The 18917-nt window shown below is 31.5% G+C and overlaps 2 protein-coding genes and 1 long non-coding RNA gene across 5 annotated transcripts in view; 2 read left to right on the top strand and 1 right to left on the bottom strand.

The window, feature by feature from the left end:
- LOC139515293 (uncharacterized) overlaps window positions 1-18917 on the bottom strand; it is a 101163-nt gene that overhangs the window by 44394 nt on the left and 37852 nt on the right. The window lies entirely within an intron of this gene.
- Window positions 1661-4075, top strand: LOC139514325 (uncharacterized). Its single transcript, XR_011662598.1, has 3 exons — window positions 1661-1799; window positions 2842-3410; window positions 3962-4075. It is a non-coding gene; the product is annotated as an uncharacterized lncRNA (long non-coding RNA).
- On the top strand, window positions 8691-18693 carry LOC139514322 (E3 ubiquitin-protein ligase RNF13-like). Of its 3 annotated transcripts, none has more exons than XM_071303418.1 (8): window positions 8691-8824; window positions 11717-11840; window positions 13229-13309; window positions 13630-13758; window positions 14744-14837; window positions 15191-15284; window positions 17398-17556; window positions 18560-18693. In XM_071303418.1, exons 2-7 carry the CDS (start codon window positions 11772-11774, stop codon window positions 17549-17551), a joined length of 621 nt encoding a protein of 206 aa, XP_071159519.1. In that variant the 5' UTR covers window positions 8691-8824; window positions 11717-11771; the 3' UTR covers window positions 17552-17556; window positions 18560-18693. The 3 variants fall into 3 exon arrangements, with proteins under 3 accessions (XP_071159519.1, XP_071159517.1, XP_071159520.1); XM_071303416.1 differs by having other exon boundaries at window positions 18554-18690; XM_071303419.1 differs by lacking the exon at window positions 13630-13758 and having other exon boundaries at window positions 18554-18690.

The following is an 18917-nucleotide window of genomic DNA, read 5'->3' as shown; positions in this document are numbered from 1 at the left end:
AGATAGATAGAGGGTTGCTGCTCACAAGGAGGCAGTTAAACCAAGAGAATGGTTAATTAGAAATCATCCCGTCTTAAATTTTACGGACGCCATCACGAGTTAGTTGACCGTTATGGAATAACCGTTTCACAGATGTTATCGTCGTAACTACAACCCCCTTCCCTTTTCACGAATGTGACCTACCAAATTAGACTATTTACCAGGTATGTAATATCATAAGCAACACGACGGGTGCCACATGTGGAGCAGGATCTGCTTACCCTTCCAGATTACCTGAGACTACCCCAAATTTTGATGGGGTTCGTGTTGCCCAGTCTTTAGTTTTCGATGTTGTTTCTTGTTTACAATTATTTGTCTGTTTATCTTTTTCATTTTAGCCATGGCTTTATCAGTTTATTTTTGATTTATCACTGTTCCTCTTTTAAATTCATAGTTGACAAAAACTGAAACTACAAAAAGTTGTAAAAGGCTCTTTAAGAAATATCAGACAACAGAAGCGGATTCATAACTAAATTGAGAATAGTTAAAACCACAAGATATAAAAATGCCTATTTAGTATCAGCCATGCTGAATTTTGAAAGATGGACCAACTGGATTAAAATAGACTAGCAAAAGATTAACAGATTTCTGCTGTTTAATCGGGTTGTTTGTAGTCTCTTTGACACATTACCCGTTTGCATTCTCAATTCTTTTATGATGACTTAAGTTACATGACTTTTGTGCGGTATTAGGAGACACAATTTGACATGTTTTAGTAAGCAAGAGAACTGATTCTAACCAATAGTGAATGAATTTCAAAGAAACTATAAAATACCTGCCGTTAAATCAAATAATCCCTGGAAGGAAGCATTTGTTTATTTATAAAATCCTATTTTTTGTTAGGATATCTCAGACAGAAAGATGACAACATCTGATAGACAACTTACAATTTTAGATTTAGTAATTCATCACCTGGACGTAAAAAGAGTATGATTGGGAGACTGGAAGTAACTACGATTTAGAAAAGGAAGAAAGTAACCGTTTATCAACCAAAAGAGGACAAAAAAAGCTCTGAAATTATACGTACAGGATGGAGATTAATATCAACATTTAAGAATACATGTGCTATGACAATTGATGAGAGAACGTCACTTCAGCAGTTGAAGGTAAAAGAACGATGAGAATATTGCTTAATGTGGATGAAGCAATTCCAAAAATAGTAGCCTACACTGGTACCTTATTACCAATTAACTAAAAAAGCGTGGTCTTGTGGTGAAGTTAGATATCTACACATCGCATTGTAGGCTATACGGTCGATGTGTAATTCTGAAATTGCCGGCAGTACACTACTGTACCCTTAATGTGATGTATCACACTTTTTCGAGCAAACTACAAAATCCAAAAAGCGGATTAACTCAAAGTCAGTTTCCATTTCGGCCGATGAATTATTTTCTAATGTGATTTTTAACACTAACATCAAAAAGAATTAAAATGAAACGTTTCTTTAAAATATTTTCAGATAAAAATACGATTCGTTTTACCTGGGTATGTAATTTTTTTCTAAAAATTAGATTATGACATTTTGAGTGTTTTTCTGCTTTATAAGACATTTGAAAATTTTGACCACAGTCAGTTTGCACAATCGGATTTTAAGATTGTTTTCTAGTATTTGTAGATTGACTGTTTGACACAAAGGTTAACTTCTAGGTCACATAGATAAGACCCTAGATTGGCGAGATCAATTGTCATATCAATAACTATGAAGTTACTTATTGTTGCTTTCATTTTTTCCACAGTTAATACACTAATTGTAGTTCAAGGTGAGTAGATTAATTTTTATATAAAATTTTTAGAAAAAGTACCTATATGATGGTTGGAGAGATTGATACTAACACAAAAAGTAACAGTCCATAGGAAAACATATTACAATTCTGACTTCAAACTGGTGCGTGCGTGTTTGAGAACCAGAAAAATAAAAATATTAAACTTGTGCGTTAAGAGTGTATTTGTAAGCAAGAACAATGTTTATATTACACCTGTTAGCAGATCTTTTAATTTTTGTTTTTATTTATTTCATTCACATTTGGTTTAGAATCGAGACGATTAAAAGGTTGACTTCTCGTGTACACACCTGTCTGCTATTAAAGACTGAACTCCCACTTAAGATGTTTTCTGTCTATCTATTTTGTTGCATTTCTGTCTCATCATCGTATACAAAAGATCTCCTCTTAATCGAAATAGTTTTGATATCACGATTTCAAACGTAACTGCTAAAAAGATGCAGAAACTATCAAAGAGACATTAGAACCTCAAAAGTAAAAGAAAACAGAACACCATGGCAAAAACAAAAACAAAAACAAAACATGAGAAGACGAACAAATAAGCAGCAAACTACATAGAAAAGCTAAAGATTAAACACCACGAACCTATCACAAAGTGGGTGTAATCTCGGGCATTCTGGAAGGGTTATTAGTTCTTAGCACCCGTTGTATTGGTCATGCAGAAACAAATCCTAAAAAAGTAATATTTTACCAATGGTTAACATGTACGATGCAAATTTCTATATTTAGTAAATTAAACAGTGATACATGATGCCAATAGGATTTTTTTCTCCCTATCGACCAACATGACATTATGGACAGATTTTTTTCGGATCAAGAATTACCAATCAAGGTAACACGTTTGTAAAGTTTGCTCGATTGTTTTTTTTTCTGACACCCATATCACCAGAGCTACCAACTGGTATTTATGATTTTTGATTTTCATATCATTGCGATTTTTCGATTACTTTTTACTTTAATATGCCAAAATCCATACTATACCACATAATCGACAAAATTAAAACTAAAAGAATACTTGTAGCTATAGGATGTGTAGAAAAAGCAGACATTGTTTTTCTCGTTGATGCATCTGGTAGCGTGGGCGCAACAAACTTCAAGAAAGAACTGGAGTTTGTTTCAACAATATTGTCCAACTTTACCATAGATCCAGACCACGTACAAGTAGGAGTTGTAACGTTCGACAGCAAAACGTATCTAAGAATAAAACTAAACCAGTATAATGATACAAAGTCTATACAAAATGCCGTGAAAGGAATACCATACACTGGTCAACTGACAAAAACTGACATAGCCCTTCAGTTCATACTCAGTAAAGTGTTTGTTCCAAGTGCCGGGGATCGATCAGATGCAAAAGATGTATTGGTTATTTTGACAGATGGCGTGTCAGGAAATCCTTTAAATACCGCAAAACAGGCATTATTTATAAAGAAAAGCATATTCAAGTTATAAGCGTTGGCATTGGCAGAGGCGCTAACAAAGAGGAACTCACAAACATGGCATCCGTTCCAGGATATGTTTTTCAAGTCACAGATTTTAGCAAACTTCTAGGCATACAAAAAACCATCCATGCATTGTCCTGCAATAATGACGGTAAATTGTAACGTATTATAAACGAGACGGTTGTATCTATCGCTCCTCTTTTATAAAACATTTGTTGTCGAAACACATTTTACCGTACATTGTTTCGTAGCCAGCGATCAAGGTAAATACTATATAATTCTATTTCAGGTTCACATAAACAAAAAAAGCTTCAATGTGTAAAACCACGTAAAGCGAAATAAAATCTGATCATGTTACGTGTGGAGGATATCATCTTCAGTTTAATAAAATATAAAATGACAATATTCAAACGAGAATTTTCCATCTATATAGTAAAAAAAATGTCTATAATTCCATTTTACCGAATGGAGACTATTTTTTTTTGAAAATTAGGTAAACGATTATATCAATTTGTTTGAGGTTAAATTAGAATTGTTTTTTTTTTACTTCACACTATATTAAAATATATATTCTGAAATTGTTACACTGTATCAAACTTTGAATAACGTCAACGCAATGTGTTGGAAATACCAAAAACTATAAGGAAAAAATACACCTCTGCTATTTTATACTAAAATCATGTATAAAAATCTGAATTGTAGTTATCACAACACCGTCACTGCAGTGGATGTTTGGATGAATAAACCATTAGGACGGTAGCAGTAAATGGAAAAGACTACTGCAAAGTTTTTGTAAATGGTTTAGATTAAATAAAAAAAAACACTTTTAGTTAAGTGTTGTTATAAAACCTGATCAAAAGGATTGAGCAATATATCTGCTGCGTGTATTTAGTCAAAAATAGTGCACAAACATAATATTTAACTTGCATTAGTATCACGACGGGTGTCACAAGCTAGGCAGGAACCTGTTTATTATTTTGGAGCTATAGGTTTACCCCCCAGTTTTGGTGGAATATTTTTCTTTATGACAGGCATTCTTGACTTTTGTTATTATTGTAGAAGAAAAAAGAAAGAGAACTATTTAATTGTGAATAAACAATTTACTTATAATGACTGACTACTGACACCATCATTTGCATTGACCGAGCGATTGTAAAAAAAAAACCAAAAATGAAAAGTTTATAATTTGCTAAACCAGTCGAGCGTTTTGTCTACTCGAGACGTATGAGTGACGCTCGAATCAAAACAGTTAGAAAGGTTAATAAAATATGAAGGAAAAAATAAAATAAATAAATAAATCCGAAAAGTTGTGCAAAATCTACGGTTAATGACATCTATGTTAAGGGTAAAGACAAAACTAAGAGTTTGAATAATTAAAGCAGAAAATCTTCTGAAAGTAACCACATTGTTGATACTTTATACTACCTACTTCGATGGTGGTACCTTCTAAACCAATAGTTGCATCGACCCAGTGATTGTAATCAAACTTCATAATAGACAATCACGCTGATAGTTTGTTATTGTAACACCAGACGCGTGTTTCGGCTAAATAAGGTGCATCAGTTGTTCTCGAATCAAAACAATGAAAAAAACATTGCAAATCGATTAAAAGCATTGAAAGACACAAATAAGTGTAGAAAAATGCGTTCCGAATAATTAAAGAATATATCATATGAACAGAAAATGAACTGAAAATGACCATAGCATTAATATGTTATGTTGACTACAGGGCACATATATTCTGAAAATATGATGTCAGATCTGAAGTACATAACAAAATGAAACATTAGAATATTCTTTATGATAGCCAATAAAATGACAAGCCCAGTTTACGTTTATGTAGGTCATCTTTATAGTTGTTATATATTCTGACTTGATCCCAGAGACTGAGCAAGATATGTGTTTTACTCTGGACAGACACATGCTGTCAAGGTTTGAAAAGAAAGATGCATGATATCAGAGCGCAGTTTACAACTAATTGATATCACTGCAAACACTTATACACAATTTACATTGATTTGAAGAAAACAAGTAGAAACTAACTTCTAATTGGAAAGAAGGAGGAATGCTGCAATCAATTGATTAGTCACTGAAATTTACTGAAAAAAGTAAACTTATTCAATCCTTTCAAAACTATGTCAAATGTATTGATAAACGAACTAACTGCTTATATGTGGACACTTAAGTGCAGAAAAGTACTTTATGATGTCACTTTGACGTCTCAAACATAACGAAATATATGTATCTAACCTAAAATTACTATTTCCTGCATAGTGAAAAAAATAAAAATACATAAGAACAAGTGTTGTATCTAACATATTTTTTCTTTAAATCTTTGTAAAATACTTTTTGTAGCAGTTATTTTTTACAAAGTACGAATCACTTTGTGACTATCTTGATAATCAACGTAGATAAATGACACCCTTATAGTGTTAGACATTTGACCCACAAAAGTGACAACATTTACAATCAATGGGAAAGCGTCTAATCACATTGAATTGAGGAGTGCTCTTCAGCAGGCTACACAATGAGATATCCGATAGAATTTGATAGCTCGTCTCAAGCTATGGCTATATAGGACAGAGACATTGTTATGTATTTAAGAACCATTTTTTCCTGCATAATTATTGTTTCGATGCATTTTTCCAACGCTTTTTTTGAACAATAACAAATAGAACAAATAAGACTACTAGTTATCAGTTCGAATATTTTATCAAATTAGTAAACTTGTTTTCGTGGAAATGATTTAATCAATCGATGTATTCTGGTTTCATTTTGATTATGATGATTTGTAAACAGTTAAATTCATGTGAACTGGTGTACACCGTTTGTTATAAAGATGAACAAGTCATTATGATTTGAATTATATTAACTCAGAAGGAGACGATATCGAACTTATTTTATTAAAAGCTGACTACACAAATAGAAATCTAGATGACGGAAAACTAACCAGATATATCTGGCTTTTGAAAAGGTGTCCCAATCTTTAACTTTAATGTTAAAGATTAAGAATCGCATACACAATTTCTGCCCTTTCCCTTCTGCATTCACAAGAACATATCTATCTGGTCTATTTTTTTAGACAATATTTTGGTAAAGATATGTTATTTTTGTTCCATGAGTCTTTTTATGAATGATTAACTTAACCGATCACCCACAAGTTAAAGTCATAATCATGAAAACAATTTGGCCACGTGTGATGTTCTGATACCCATAAAATCCTTTTTCGGACATTATTGACTAAGAAATGTACAGTTAATTTAAAAAGTAAATTACTTTCATACAAATGGAAAGCTAATGTTGCTGTAAATGATCAGATCATCTTTGATCATTTTTGATCATCGTATCCCAGGCATAGATTACCTTAGCCGTATTTGGCACAACTTTTTGGAATTTTGGATCCTCAATGCTCTTCAATTTTGTACTTGTTTGGCTTTATAAATATTTTGATATGAGCGTCAATGATGAGTCGTATGAAGACGAAACGCGCGTCCTGCGTACTAAATTATAATCCTGGTACCTTTGATAACTATTTACACCACTGGGTCGATGTCACTGCTGGTGGACGTTTCGTCCCGAGGGTATCACCAGCCCAGTAGTCAACACTTCGGTGTTGACATGAATATCAATAATGTGGTCATTTTAATAAATTTCCTGTTACAACACTTTGATTTTTTCGAAAAACTAAGGATTTTCTTATTCCAGGCATAGATTACCTTAGCCGTATTTGGCACAACTTTTTGGAATTTTGGATTCTCAATGCTCTTCAACTTTGTACTTGTTTGGCTTTATAAATATTTTGATATGAGCGTCACTGATGAGTCTTATGAAGACGAAACGCGCGTCTGGCGTACTAAATTATAATCCTGGTATCTTTTGTAACTATTGATTCATAAGTATTATATATCGTCAGTCCTATTACAGATTATCCAGACATCACCATAGTCGTAAGACAATTTTATTAACCAACCATGAGCCCTTGTCGGCAATATACACAAAATGTAATTATACAATAAGGATTATAAAACATGCGAGAATAATAATTTTCAGTAAAAATACACAAACAACTAAAAAAGATAAGAATATGAGAAATATAGGATATAATAATCAACTGTCAAGATGTCTTTAAAAGCAAAACTTAATCGTTACGGTAAATATATTGTTATTTGTAGTTTTAATTAAAACTAGAACACACCCGCGAAATCGCGGGCATTCAGAGCGTAGTTTAAAGTATGTAAAGTGTTGTTGAAAGAATTTTGTAAAATATCGAATGACTGGAGAATTTCAGCAAAAGTATCATAAGTCATATATAGGTTATTTGGGACAGGAAAATGCTTTTTTTTTTTTTTTATCCCTCCTCCTTTATTTCCAAAATTCCCAATTTTTGGTTTTCTATCAATTTCAATATGAACATAGTTTTCATTTAGTATGTTATGAACATTTAAGTAAGGAGCTTGTAATTCAGTGGTTGTCGTTTGTTTATGTGTTACATCATTTGTTTTTCGTTCACTTTTTGTACATAAATAAGGCCGCTAGTTTTTTGGTTTGAATTGTTTTACATTGTCAGTTCGGGGCCTTTTGAAGCTGAGTATCCGGTATGGGCTTTGCTCGTTGTTGAAGGTCGTACGGTGACCTGTAGTTGTTAATTTCTGTGTCATATTGGTCTCTTGTGGAGAGTTGTCTCAACATGGCAATCATACCACATCTTCTTTTTTTTTGTAATCAATGAATTTTGTAAAAGATTTAATGACTGGAGAATTTCAGAAAAGGTATCAAAAGTTCACATGAATATTTTTAGCGCTTATCTGTATATTATGAACATTCATTACTATATAAATATAGTGTATTTACTTTCAATTCTAAGTTTACTAATCGATCCCTGGTGGTCATTGATATAGTATACAGACCCTCTCTATTTCATAAACTCTGTGACCGCCGTGGATAGTAAACTTGAAAATGATAGCAGATAGAATTCTGAAAATACACTTTATTCTTTGTATATGTATGTTCAAAGTATACAGAAAAACGCAAACCGGAAGTCTAATCTGACTTGAAATTTTGTCCAATGACGGGACAATATCCGGATGCCTTTTTTCTCGTTTTTCTGCCAAAATAACTCAATCTGAATAATCATATGAGTGGATGACAAATGCGACTATGCACTGTACCTATAGGACACAGAGGCGTGTTGATTAATTTATTGTAAAAAGGAGAGAAGCGACACCAAAAATGAGGTCTTCTCGTTTAATAGTATAGATGAAAACAATATTTTCATGATTTTAGCGTCTTACATCATTTTTGGTAAATGTAAAATAGATTTCATAATTTTAATATAAAGATAAATGGACCGTGTAAAATATATTATATAGCAATTCAACAACTTATTTCATATAAAGTACAATTTAATATAATTAAAAAAAGGTCCTGAAATATAGGGTGATGATCAGGAAGTAACGACAAACACTTACGCATAAAAGCAATAGAGCATATGATACATGTAAAGAAAACATAAAGGATGTGTATTCATAAGTACTGTGTGTTTGTCTAGAAGAAATACTACACCAGGTAAGTTGCCGTTGATTTAATTTTTTCTTAAAATATTCTGTGCGAAGACAGGATTATGGCATTTGTTATCAAGTATCCAGTTTCAATATATGTTGGCGTTTGTTTTTGTAGCAGTTCAGAGTTTCTGTTGTTCTGTTGGTTGTTTTCCTCTTATAGTTGATGTGTTTCCCTCGATTTTGGTTTGTGACCCGGATTTTTTTTCGCTTAATCGAATTATATCTATTGAACAGCAGTTTACTACTGTTGCTTTACTCAGTCAACAAACGAAAAATCATGAACGGATTTTGCAATTATCAAATTTGACTGAATTCAAAGTCTGATCCTGCTAGCCGTACGTTACTTGCATAACATTATACCTTTAAGTTTAAGATAATTATTTTTGTTCTGCCATCTATATGATCGGATTGATCAATAACTTTTTGTGCAATATTTTTATTTCTCGTTCATCCTTTATTCAGTTGACATCCGGATATATCGTAAATTTTATAATTCCCACAAATGTTAAAAACCGTTCAAACTTATAGCATGTTATTACACTTTTTATAGAAAAAAATATTTGTGCGCGTGTAATTTTTGTTTTAAACATGTTTTTCATGAAATGGTTCGTATATTTCAAATTCAGTAATTATTTAAAGTGTCTATTGATTTAACATTTATAAACCATACAGCTCGTTTGTACGAAGCAGTAAACTAAATTTTCTCAGATTTAAATCAACATGGTGGCTATTACCAGTCAGCAGCAGGAACACTTAATAATTATTTCCATTTAGCAAAAAATAAGATTGATAAAAATTAAGTTATTTATTTTTATCAACGACACTATATTCATTTCGAAACTATCCACAATTTCAATCAATTTATTGTTCTCTTCAGCCACAATTTGTAAATTCTACACACAGAGAAACAAGTGATCAGCATGCTGGAGTTTCTTATCGACAACATATTTGGTGAATTTGGAGGTAGACTTTTGCAACACATAGTCGATATTCATATGGGAACGAACTGTATTTTCATATGAATTGGAGTTCCATCAGACACTTGTCAAAAACAAGAAGATAAAAAAAGCCAGATTATTAAATTTCACTTTCTGATATATTGATGATGTTCTTTCCATTAGAATTGACCCAATGGTTATAATTAAACTCATAAAAACCAGGAGTAAAAATTTGCACGCACTATATAAATAACACATAGCTGAGAGGGTGATAGAGCAGATTGTTACCGGGAGAAAACATCGTCTACCGCAGTGAATCCAATGTTGACAATGTTTTTTTCTAGGGGTACCAATTCATTTATTCATTCAATTTATAATACTGAATATCCTATCATTATTATCTTTGACAGATACATTTTATTCTAAAAGTATTTTCTTGCCGTCACGTACATAACAACGTCACGGGTATTAGATAAAAACAACAAAAGTTAGGCAAGATGTGTTTTTTTTATTTTGACTTTCAAATAATAAAATCTAAGCCAAATCTTAGAACTTATTAATAAGCATTTTAATTTTAAAATTACTTTGATGTAAGCTATTCAAGATTATTATGTACCCTTGTGTTGATTCAATGCTAAGCATATGGAAATTTCATAGAAAATCCACAGCTTTTATCCTTGTACTCTCATATTTGGCAATTTGATGACTGATAGATATAGGATTATTGCATGCAGTGCTAGCATTGCTTTTCTAAGAACAAGTTTATTAATGTAGTTATTGGTGAAAACAAATACAAATATGGACCAAATCAAGTAATGAAACAGAAAATAATAATGTTTTGCATCAAGTTTCCCCTTGGTATATCTACAAAATGGCATATCTCTATTATTCATTATATCTGTAGTTTTGATACAATTGAAGTTTGAAAAGTTCGTACAAAAATGGCTACAGAAGGAATCAAAACCTTAAACCAAGAGTTCAAGTGGTGAAGTTGAAATCACCCCTTCGTAAATTTTACGGACGCCATCACGAGTTGGTTGACCGTCATGGAATAACGTTGTAACTACAATACATATAAGCCAATCAAATATGGCATTTTAATGTGAACATTATTATACCCTACCTCTAAATAGAAAAATGTTAATACTGCAGACGATAATTTTTTTCTATCAGCAACTAAATCAAATATCGAAACCACAATTTAGAATATGATGCCTTATTTGACACAAAAAAAAACCCTCGGTAAACCAGTAAACCTTCTAAGATAACATTTATTGAGTTTAATCAAACCTTGTTGAATACCATCTTTTCTCATTACTCTTCGTTCTTAGTACATTTCAATATGATAAAAACCGTAAAGTGTTACGAAACCCAGAGATTTTTAAAACGTTTTTCAGTTGACCAGTTTCATTCGTCCTGTACTCTTGAAACTAAATTTATTTCCCTTTCAACTATCATACTAACGTCCTGTTACACACTTTAAAATTACAAAAAAACTATGAAGATACTAAGATGAAACCTGAAGGCAAAGAAGAGACGAAATGAGAGATAACATATAAACTAAACCCTAAATCACCTACATTTACTAGCTCATGTTAAACAAGCTGCTATTTATAACACAACGTTGACTGCTGTACAGGTATTTTTGATAACCTAATATGTCTGTTTGCTTGATCACACATCGTTGTCAATATAATGAAAGTTTATACAATTGTCATACAAGTGGGATGTTTAGCTAGCTATAAAACCAGATTTAATCTTCCATTTTATACATAAGAAAATACCTATACCAAGTCAGGAATATGGCAGTTGTTGTCCGTTTCTTCTGATGAGATTGAACTTTTTGCCATTTGATTAGGTACTTTCCGTTTTGAATTTTCCTCGGAGTTCTGTAGTTTGTTATTTCCATTTTAACTGTACTGTGTATTCTGTATAATCAATTAAATTTCCGTTTACAGAGCTTTATATTCATAAAAACCTGTATACTAAGAACAAACAATGCCCGCCTGAAAAATGGTAACAGTACGTCATACCATAATATTCATTGAACTGATAATCAGTGTAATTGCCGAAGTAGATGTAGTGAGTATTATTTATTTAAAATATATTGCATAATTTGGTACTGAACATTAAAATGGGTTTTTTATAACTAGATGTACTTTTGTCAATAAAAATACAACATCCTGTTCGAATTTACGCTTAGATATTCATTAAACTATAGATATTAAAACGATTGTATATATAATTATAAACAAGTCATGTGCTTCCAGCTGAGAACTGTCTACATTGTCTAGTGTAGCATTAGATTTTTTAACTAAGCGTATATATTCAGATCATTTATCCTGTTTTATTTTTGTAAATTCTAAATATCTACAGATTTTTATCAAATTTGTATCTAAGCTTTATATATGAGCAATGCCTCGAAAAGTTAAAAAATCTGTGCCTATCTTTATTTTGTTTTAAAAAGTTATGCCCCTTGAATATATCAACTATATGAAATATAGCATTGTAAACGTGTACCATGCTCGCCTAATTGTTATCGAATTTATTTCAAAGGTTTATTTAAGCAATTTGTCGGGCCGCTTTAAGAATTCAATGCATATCAACTTTTCTCGAAATAGAAATGCCACTTGGAAATATTAATCATATCGAATATCGCATTGTACCTTCTTACATGTACAATGTTTGCCAGATTTTTTTTTATCAAAATTTTATATCAGCAACGTCTCCGACAATTTCAATCACCAATGCCAGTCAACCACTTTCAAAAGAGATACATCTTTTAGAAATATTTATCATATGCTAAATGGCACTGTAAAGTCTCTCATGCTTTCATGTTATAACTTATTAAAAATACATCTTTTTGTTATTGCCAATTAACAGATAAAATATGTTCAACGCGGGGGGATACTGGACTATTATTTAGATTTAGTCATGTGACATTTTAGCACTGGGATACGAAACATACTGATCTTGTAATTTGTTAGCAAACATCAGCATTTCAGCCTTTAAACGGTAAATGAAGGATGCTATAAAGATTTTTTGTATGTTTATTTCTAGTTGATAAATCCTGTCATTTTATTTTATATAAATCTATATTTACTATCTCATTCCATCCTTTTTTTTTTTTTTTATATCTGAACAGCAACCCCGTGATTTGAAAAAAAATAGTTAATAAAGCTTTTATTCTTTGGGAGATATTTACTAAACAGACAAGGAAGACTAAACGAAACCTAAAAGGAAAAAAGTAGCTCTCAAGGGGGCTGTCCAAATGTGTAAATCAAAGGCACATTTAAAATAAAAATAGCACTTTATCTATGTTAAGCGTCCGGCGGATTTTCTAGATTTACTACCTTCATCACGAACGCTCAAAGCAAAATATATAAAAGCCAAGGTTGTAAAAGTATTATATAGAAAGCAAATTTTCAACAGACCATGCAAATGCGTGTAGATGATGTCTAATTTTTCAGATAAAAGGTGAACTAGTTGTTTATTCATTTAAAGACAAAAAGGCAGTATTTGGACCCAGTATACCAAAAAGTGGAATCAAGGTACTCGATTATGCTTTGTTGAAGTCAAAATAAAATAAAATAAAATATGTTCTAATAGTTGTATCATTTTTTGCATTTCTTAAGAAAGATAAAGATAATAAGCAAGACAGTGATTCTGAACAATCACCGGACATACTAATCACCTGAAAATTTAAAATGTCAAGTTAAAATGATAATTGATCAAATTTGATTAAAATGAATTTTATGCACTCATTTGCTTAATTATGAAAACATATAAAGGAACAAAAAAAAAATAACTTGTTATTTTCTTAAACGTTATTAAAAAAAACTTAACATCACAATATTTTATTTCATTTTAGGGGATGCTTGTTTATTTAAAGACAAACAAAACATGCCATGACTATGTACCAAATCGTCCGACAGAGAAGGAAAATGAGACTTTAATTGCTTTGATGGAAACTAATAGTGATTGCACATTTCTTTACATGGTAATCAGCATTACACTCAATACAAAAACAAAACAATCGTCTTTCGTCTGTAGTAATATAAGCTAATTAACAGATTAGCTACAGTTGGTGTTAACAAACAAACAGAATAGAAATAGAAGTTTAAATGTCATAACAAAAGAAAAACAAAACAAAAAAAAGAGTACAGACAACACATAAAAAATCTAAAACTACTTCTAAAGTCAAATCAATTTATAGCAATGTTTTAAAGGAGGTCAAAACGGCACATGTATCGTCAGAAGCGGAACTTATGTTTCAATTTGTATGCAATTAGTAGATATGAGAAGATGTGGTATGAGTACCAATGAAACAACTCTCTAGCGAAGTAACAATGTGGTAAGGTACAGATTCAATGGAGTGAATAAGACATTTAGTATGTGTAGTAATTATCTGAATCTGTACTATTCGTAAAGACATATTGCATTTATTTAGTAGTATGAAAATAAATAATAACACTCTATGGTGTTGTGGGACATTATGTTTTTCTGTTTGTCTGCCCGTCCTGTTTCGGGTTTAAACGGTAGTTTAAGGCTGTCAACGTTGTGGTCAAATTAAACTTACTTAAACTTACAGTTTAGATAGAAATAAAGGCAACAGTATACAGATTTTAAACGTCATAAATTGATTAAGAGAAAAAAATACAGGTAACGATCGAAAACAACAAAAACAAACGCCAACATGCATAACAACAGACTATTTCATAACAACTGCCGTATTCCTGACTTGGTACAGAAATGGTGGATTTAATGGCTGTCCAAAACCTCTTGCTCATATGGCATTGACAAAATATCGTTAAAATGACAACACCTAGTATATACTTACTTCATTCTAATGTGATATTTTAAAAGTATATACCAAATTAAGATTTTGACCCAAATCTAGGTATTCATCGAACATGCAAATGTGATAGTGTAAGCGAGGAATGGTGTCCAATGGAAACATATTTTTTAAAACGCATTTGTTTCAGGTACTTGCTGCACAACGTATGAAATTTGATGCAGTTATCGTGCATAATGATTTTCAAACTGGAGAGGATTTGAGGAGAATGGTTGAACCTGCAGGTAAAATTGTTGATAAATCATACTTCGTGGAGCCAATTATAGTGATATAAATGATAATCATACATAGTAAAAATAATAGTGTATATATTTGAATTTAGTTTATTAATGTCAATCCCATTTTCACTACGAAAAGTGAAGGCGCAATATATATTTTACAAATACACACACTATATTTTATTAACAATTATTAATGTTTATAATCAAAATGATAGATCATACTTCATCTCTGTAGAAACAAAAGTTGGTCACTGATACTGGAATCAAATGAACGAGATTTTCTCAATTAAGAAACTTTTAAATATTTCCAGTGGGTTTGCGTTTTACTTTAATCTGCCTAACCTTTTCAATTGCAGATTCAAAGATGGAAGATGTCATGATCTCATCAGTATTGGTAGGATATCGTGCTGGTAAACTGTTAAGCAACTATGACATCGAATACGAAGCAGCGTACGTATAACCATTTCCAGTCGTTTAAAAAATTGTGATCCACGTATTGGGAAATTTCATGCCTTATTGGTCATTGCTATCTATATGAAAATTATTGTTTATTCTTTCTTTCCTCTGATATTTTGCTTGTAAATTATTGACATACTTAATCTGTTTATTTTTAATTAACTCTTAATGTTTTTTTTATCTCGTATTTGAAATCATTTAAATATATACGTCCCACATTACATTAATGTTGACATTTCATTTTCACTTGTATAAATCAACTCATAAAACTAAAATGTAGAACAGCATAAAGAAGGAAGAAAGAAAAAATATGTGATGTAGCATTAATTTTTGGCTACTTGGCTAGACATAATGAAAGTAAAGAGGAAAACATAATGTTTTACACAGTTACTGAGTTCTGAATTAACTAAACGAGATGTAATGATAATATAAACAAATAATTCAATTTCACGACAATTAGGTCAACTTAAACATTTATCTCCAGTTCGATTGGATAGATTCGTTCAACATAGTCACCAAGTTTTGTATTATTTAGTGAGAGAACATCATCTATATAGCGGAACGTAAAGTTAAAGGATATTGATAACTTCTTATCTTTCTTCTTTAAAAGTTCCTGTGTGAAGTCAGCCTCATAATAATATTGAAACAAGTCGACAAGAAGAGGGGCACAATTGGTTCCCATTAGAATTACGACAGTCTGTCGGAAACACGTCCTCCAAACGTAACGAATATGTTGTCAATCACGAAATCAAGCATTTCAATCCGCCATCATGAGTTTTTTTGACAGTTATTGAATATTTGTGGCACATATATGTTTCTATAGTCGTAAATACAATCCCGCCCTCTTTTCCTTGAATATAAAAATTATTGAATCAAACATATCATATAATTTGTATTAACAAGAATACATCATACCGGGTGTAACAAATTGACCATGATCTGCTCACAGCACCTTAGATTATGCCGTTTGGTGGCGGAGTTCGTGCTGCTCAGCATTTGTTATATTATATAATGTTTTGTAGACTTTCACTGAATTGTATGTTTATGTTGTGATACCGTTTATTTTTTCACATAATTGCAAAAAAAAATCATGTTATATCACTTAAAGTATGTGCATACTGAGGATGTACTTGAATAGGTCAATAATAGTATTCAAATATCCTTTAAGGATATATTTATCAAAAGTACCAATGACTTTATGTGTATCGTATTATAAGCATCTATGCAATATCTAGTTTTTAATAAGAATTATACAAGTATAGCCAAACATTTTTGTGTCTATGAAATAATTTAGTAAACGTTGCACTTCAGTGGTACTGTTGTTAGTTTGTTTTCCTCTTTTAGTTGATGTGTTTCCCTTGGTTTTAGTTTTTGTAAACCTGATATGTTTTCTTCCAAACGATTTATGAATTTTAAATACTTGTTAATAAACACATCATAGATACCAGGATTAGATTTTTATATTTACGCCAGACGCGCGTTTCGTCTACAAAAGACTCATTAGTGACGCTCGAATCAAAACATGTTTAAAAGGCAAAATAGAGTAGGAAGGTGAAGACCGTTGAGGACCAAATGTTCCTAAAAATTTTGCCTAATACAGCTAAGGTAATGTTTTCCTGAGGTAGAAAAGCCTTAGTTTTACAAAAATGCAACAGTTAATTTATAATTATGAACATATCAATAATAATTCAAGTCAAAACAGAAGTACTGACTGCTGGGCTGGTGATAACCTCGGGGAAATAAATCTCCACCAGCAGTGGCATCGAACCGAGTGGTTGCAAATAAACTCATCATAGATACCAGGATTAAAATTTTGTATTTACGCCAGACGCCCGTTTTGTCTGCAAACGACTATCAGTGACGCTCGAATAAAAAAAATATGTTTAAAATGACAAATAGGGTACGAAGTTGAAGAGCCTTCAGGACCAAATATTCCTAAAAGTTTTGCCAAATACTTAAACATATCAATGATTTGTAAACTACGGTTGCCTTTATTTAAAGTAATTTATGGTAACAAAATCCCTGGTTTAATAATTTACCAGTTATACATAGATTACTATCATTGAATTACCTAATATATTATTGAAACAACAAGTTTACATTACAGTAACAAGTACAACCATTGGTCCATAAACATATGTGCTGATGTTCAAGAACCAATACAATATAAAACAACCTCCAAGATCTTGATTAGAACTGCGTTTAGTATAACAATGTTATGTTTATGTCCTCTAATAATTGGAGTTTTTGCTGTTGTATAAAACATGTAAGTACAACAGTTTTATTAACTAAAACCAGCTTGCGAACCGTACATACTTTGCCTCAAAATACTTCTGAAATTCTAAAAGCTAAAAAACAATTATTCAAGTTACAAGCAAATATTTTTGTATAGAAATTGCCAAAAAGAAATATGCAAAGTAAAGAACAGTATTGAAATGTTCGCTTTGGTCATTATAGTAAACATCAACTGATAACTATGAGCGCAAAAACTCAAAATAAATATTGTAGATAATGTTTAAATATGAACAAAATAAATTATGGCGTATACGTTATTGAAACCTCTAAGGTACGCGTCGTATGTTCCCGTCGTTACAAATATAAAAAAGAAAATGTGGTATGATTGCCAATGTAACAACCTATCACAGGATACCAAAAATGACACAGAAAATAACAACAGTAGATCACCGTACGGCCTTCAACAATGAGCAAAAACAATACCAAATAGTCTCCTATAAAAGGCCTCGAAATGACAATGTAAAACAATTCAGACGAGAAAACGAACGGCCTTAGTTATGTGCAAAATATTGAACGAAAAAAATGTAACATATTAACAAACGACAACCACTGAATTACAATTCCATTGACCATAAATCTGTGAAACATGATCATCTCAATCGAAATGCAAAATGCCATCTTTGAAATGCTTAGCTCAATATTAAACACATATATATCTACAAAAGCACCTACCAATAACAGGCATAACTTAAAAAGTCAGAATGACTTAGATTTGGAAGATAGAAAATGATGCACATAGCATAAAGAAGGTAATATCTGGTCTGACAACAGTAGACACATATCTAGACCAAATCGAGAAATGATAGCCACGAAGAGGTTGAGTTTAGTCTTGCGTAAATTTTATTGCAGAAATGTATTGATTATTTAACGTTTTCAATTCAAAAGCATCAATACACAAGAAGTAAATTCTTTTAAGTAATTTTCTTAACAAACTGCGAAATTTGTATATTTTGTATATTTTCACATAGTTGCAGTATAGAAATAAAACGTCAGTCAACAGATACCTTGAGAGGGCAATGACAAGAAGGTGGTCTTTACCATTTCAATTGTCTTATATACAGGCGTTGAAAAGTTGTACTCCTCAAATTCATGCTGCAAAGTTTAAGAAAGGTAAATGGATTGCAGTAATTAAGAAAATATTGCATTTCAAGTTCAGACAGTACCAAGGGTTTATTCCAAATAAAATTAACTTTTTTAAATTTAATTCTCGTCTAGTTCTAGGATAAATATCCATGAGCGACAACTATTAAAAAGTGTATTATCGCTCATCCTTTATGCTGTTATACATGCAAATATAAAATCTCAAAGCATACACAGTAAGTATCGATACTC

This window comes from Mytilus edulis, chromosome 3, assembly GCF_963676685.1.
Source record: "Mytilus edulis chromosome 3, xbMytEdul2.2, whole genome shotgun sequence".
Lineage (NCBI taxonomy): Eukaryota > Metazoa > Mollusca > Bivalvia > Mytilida > Mytilidae > Mytilus > Mytilus edulis.
Note: the sequence above shows the minus strand (reverse complement) of the source record. Positions and strands in the feature narration are given on the sequence as shown.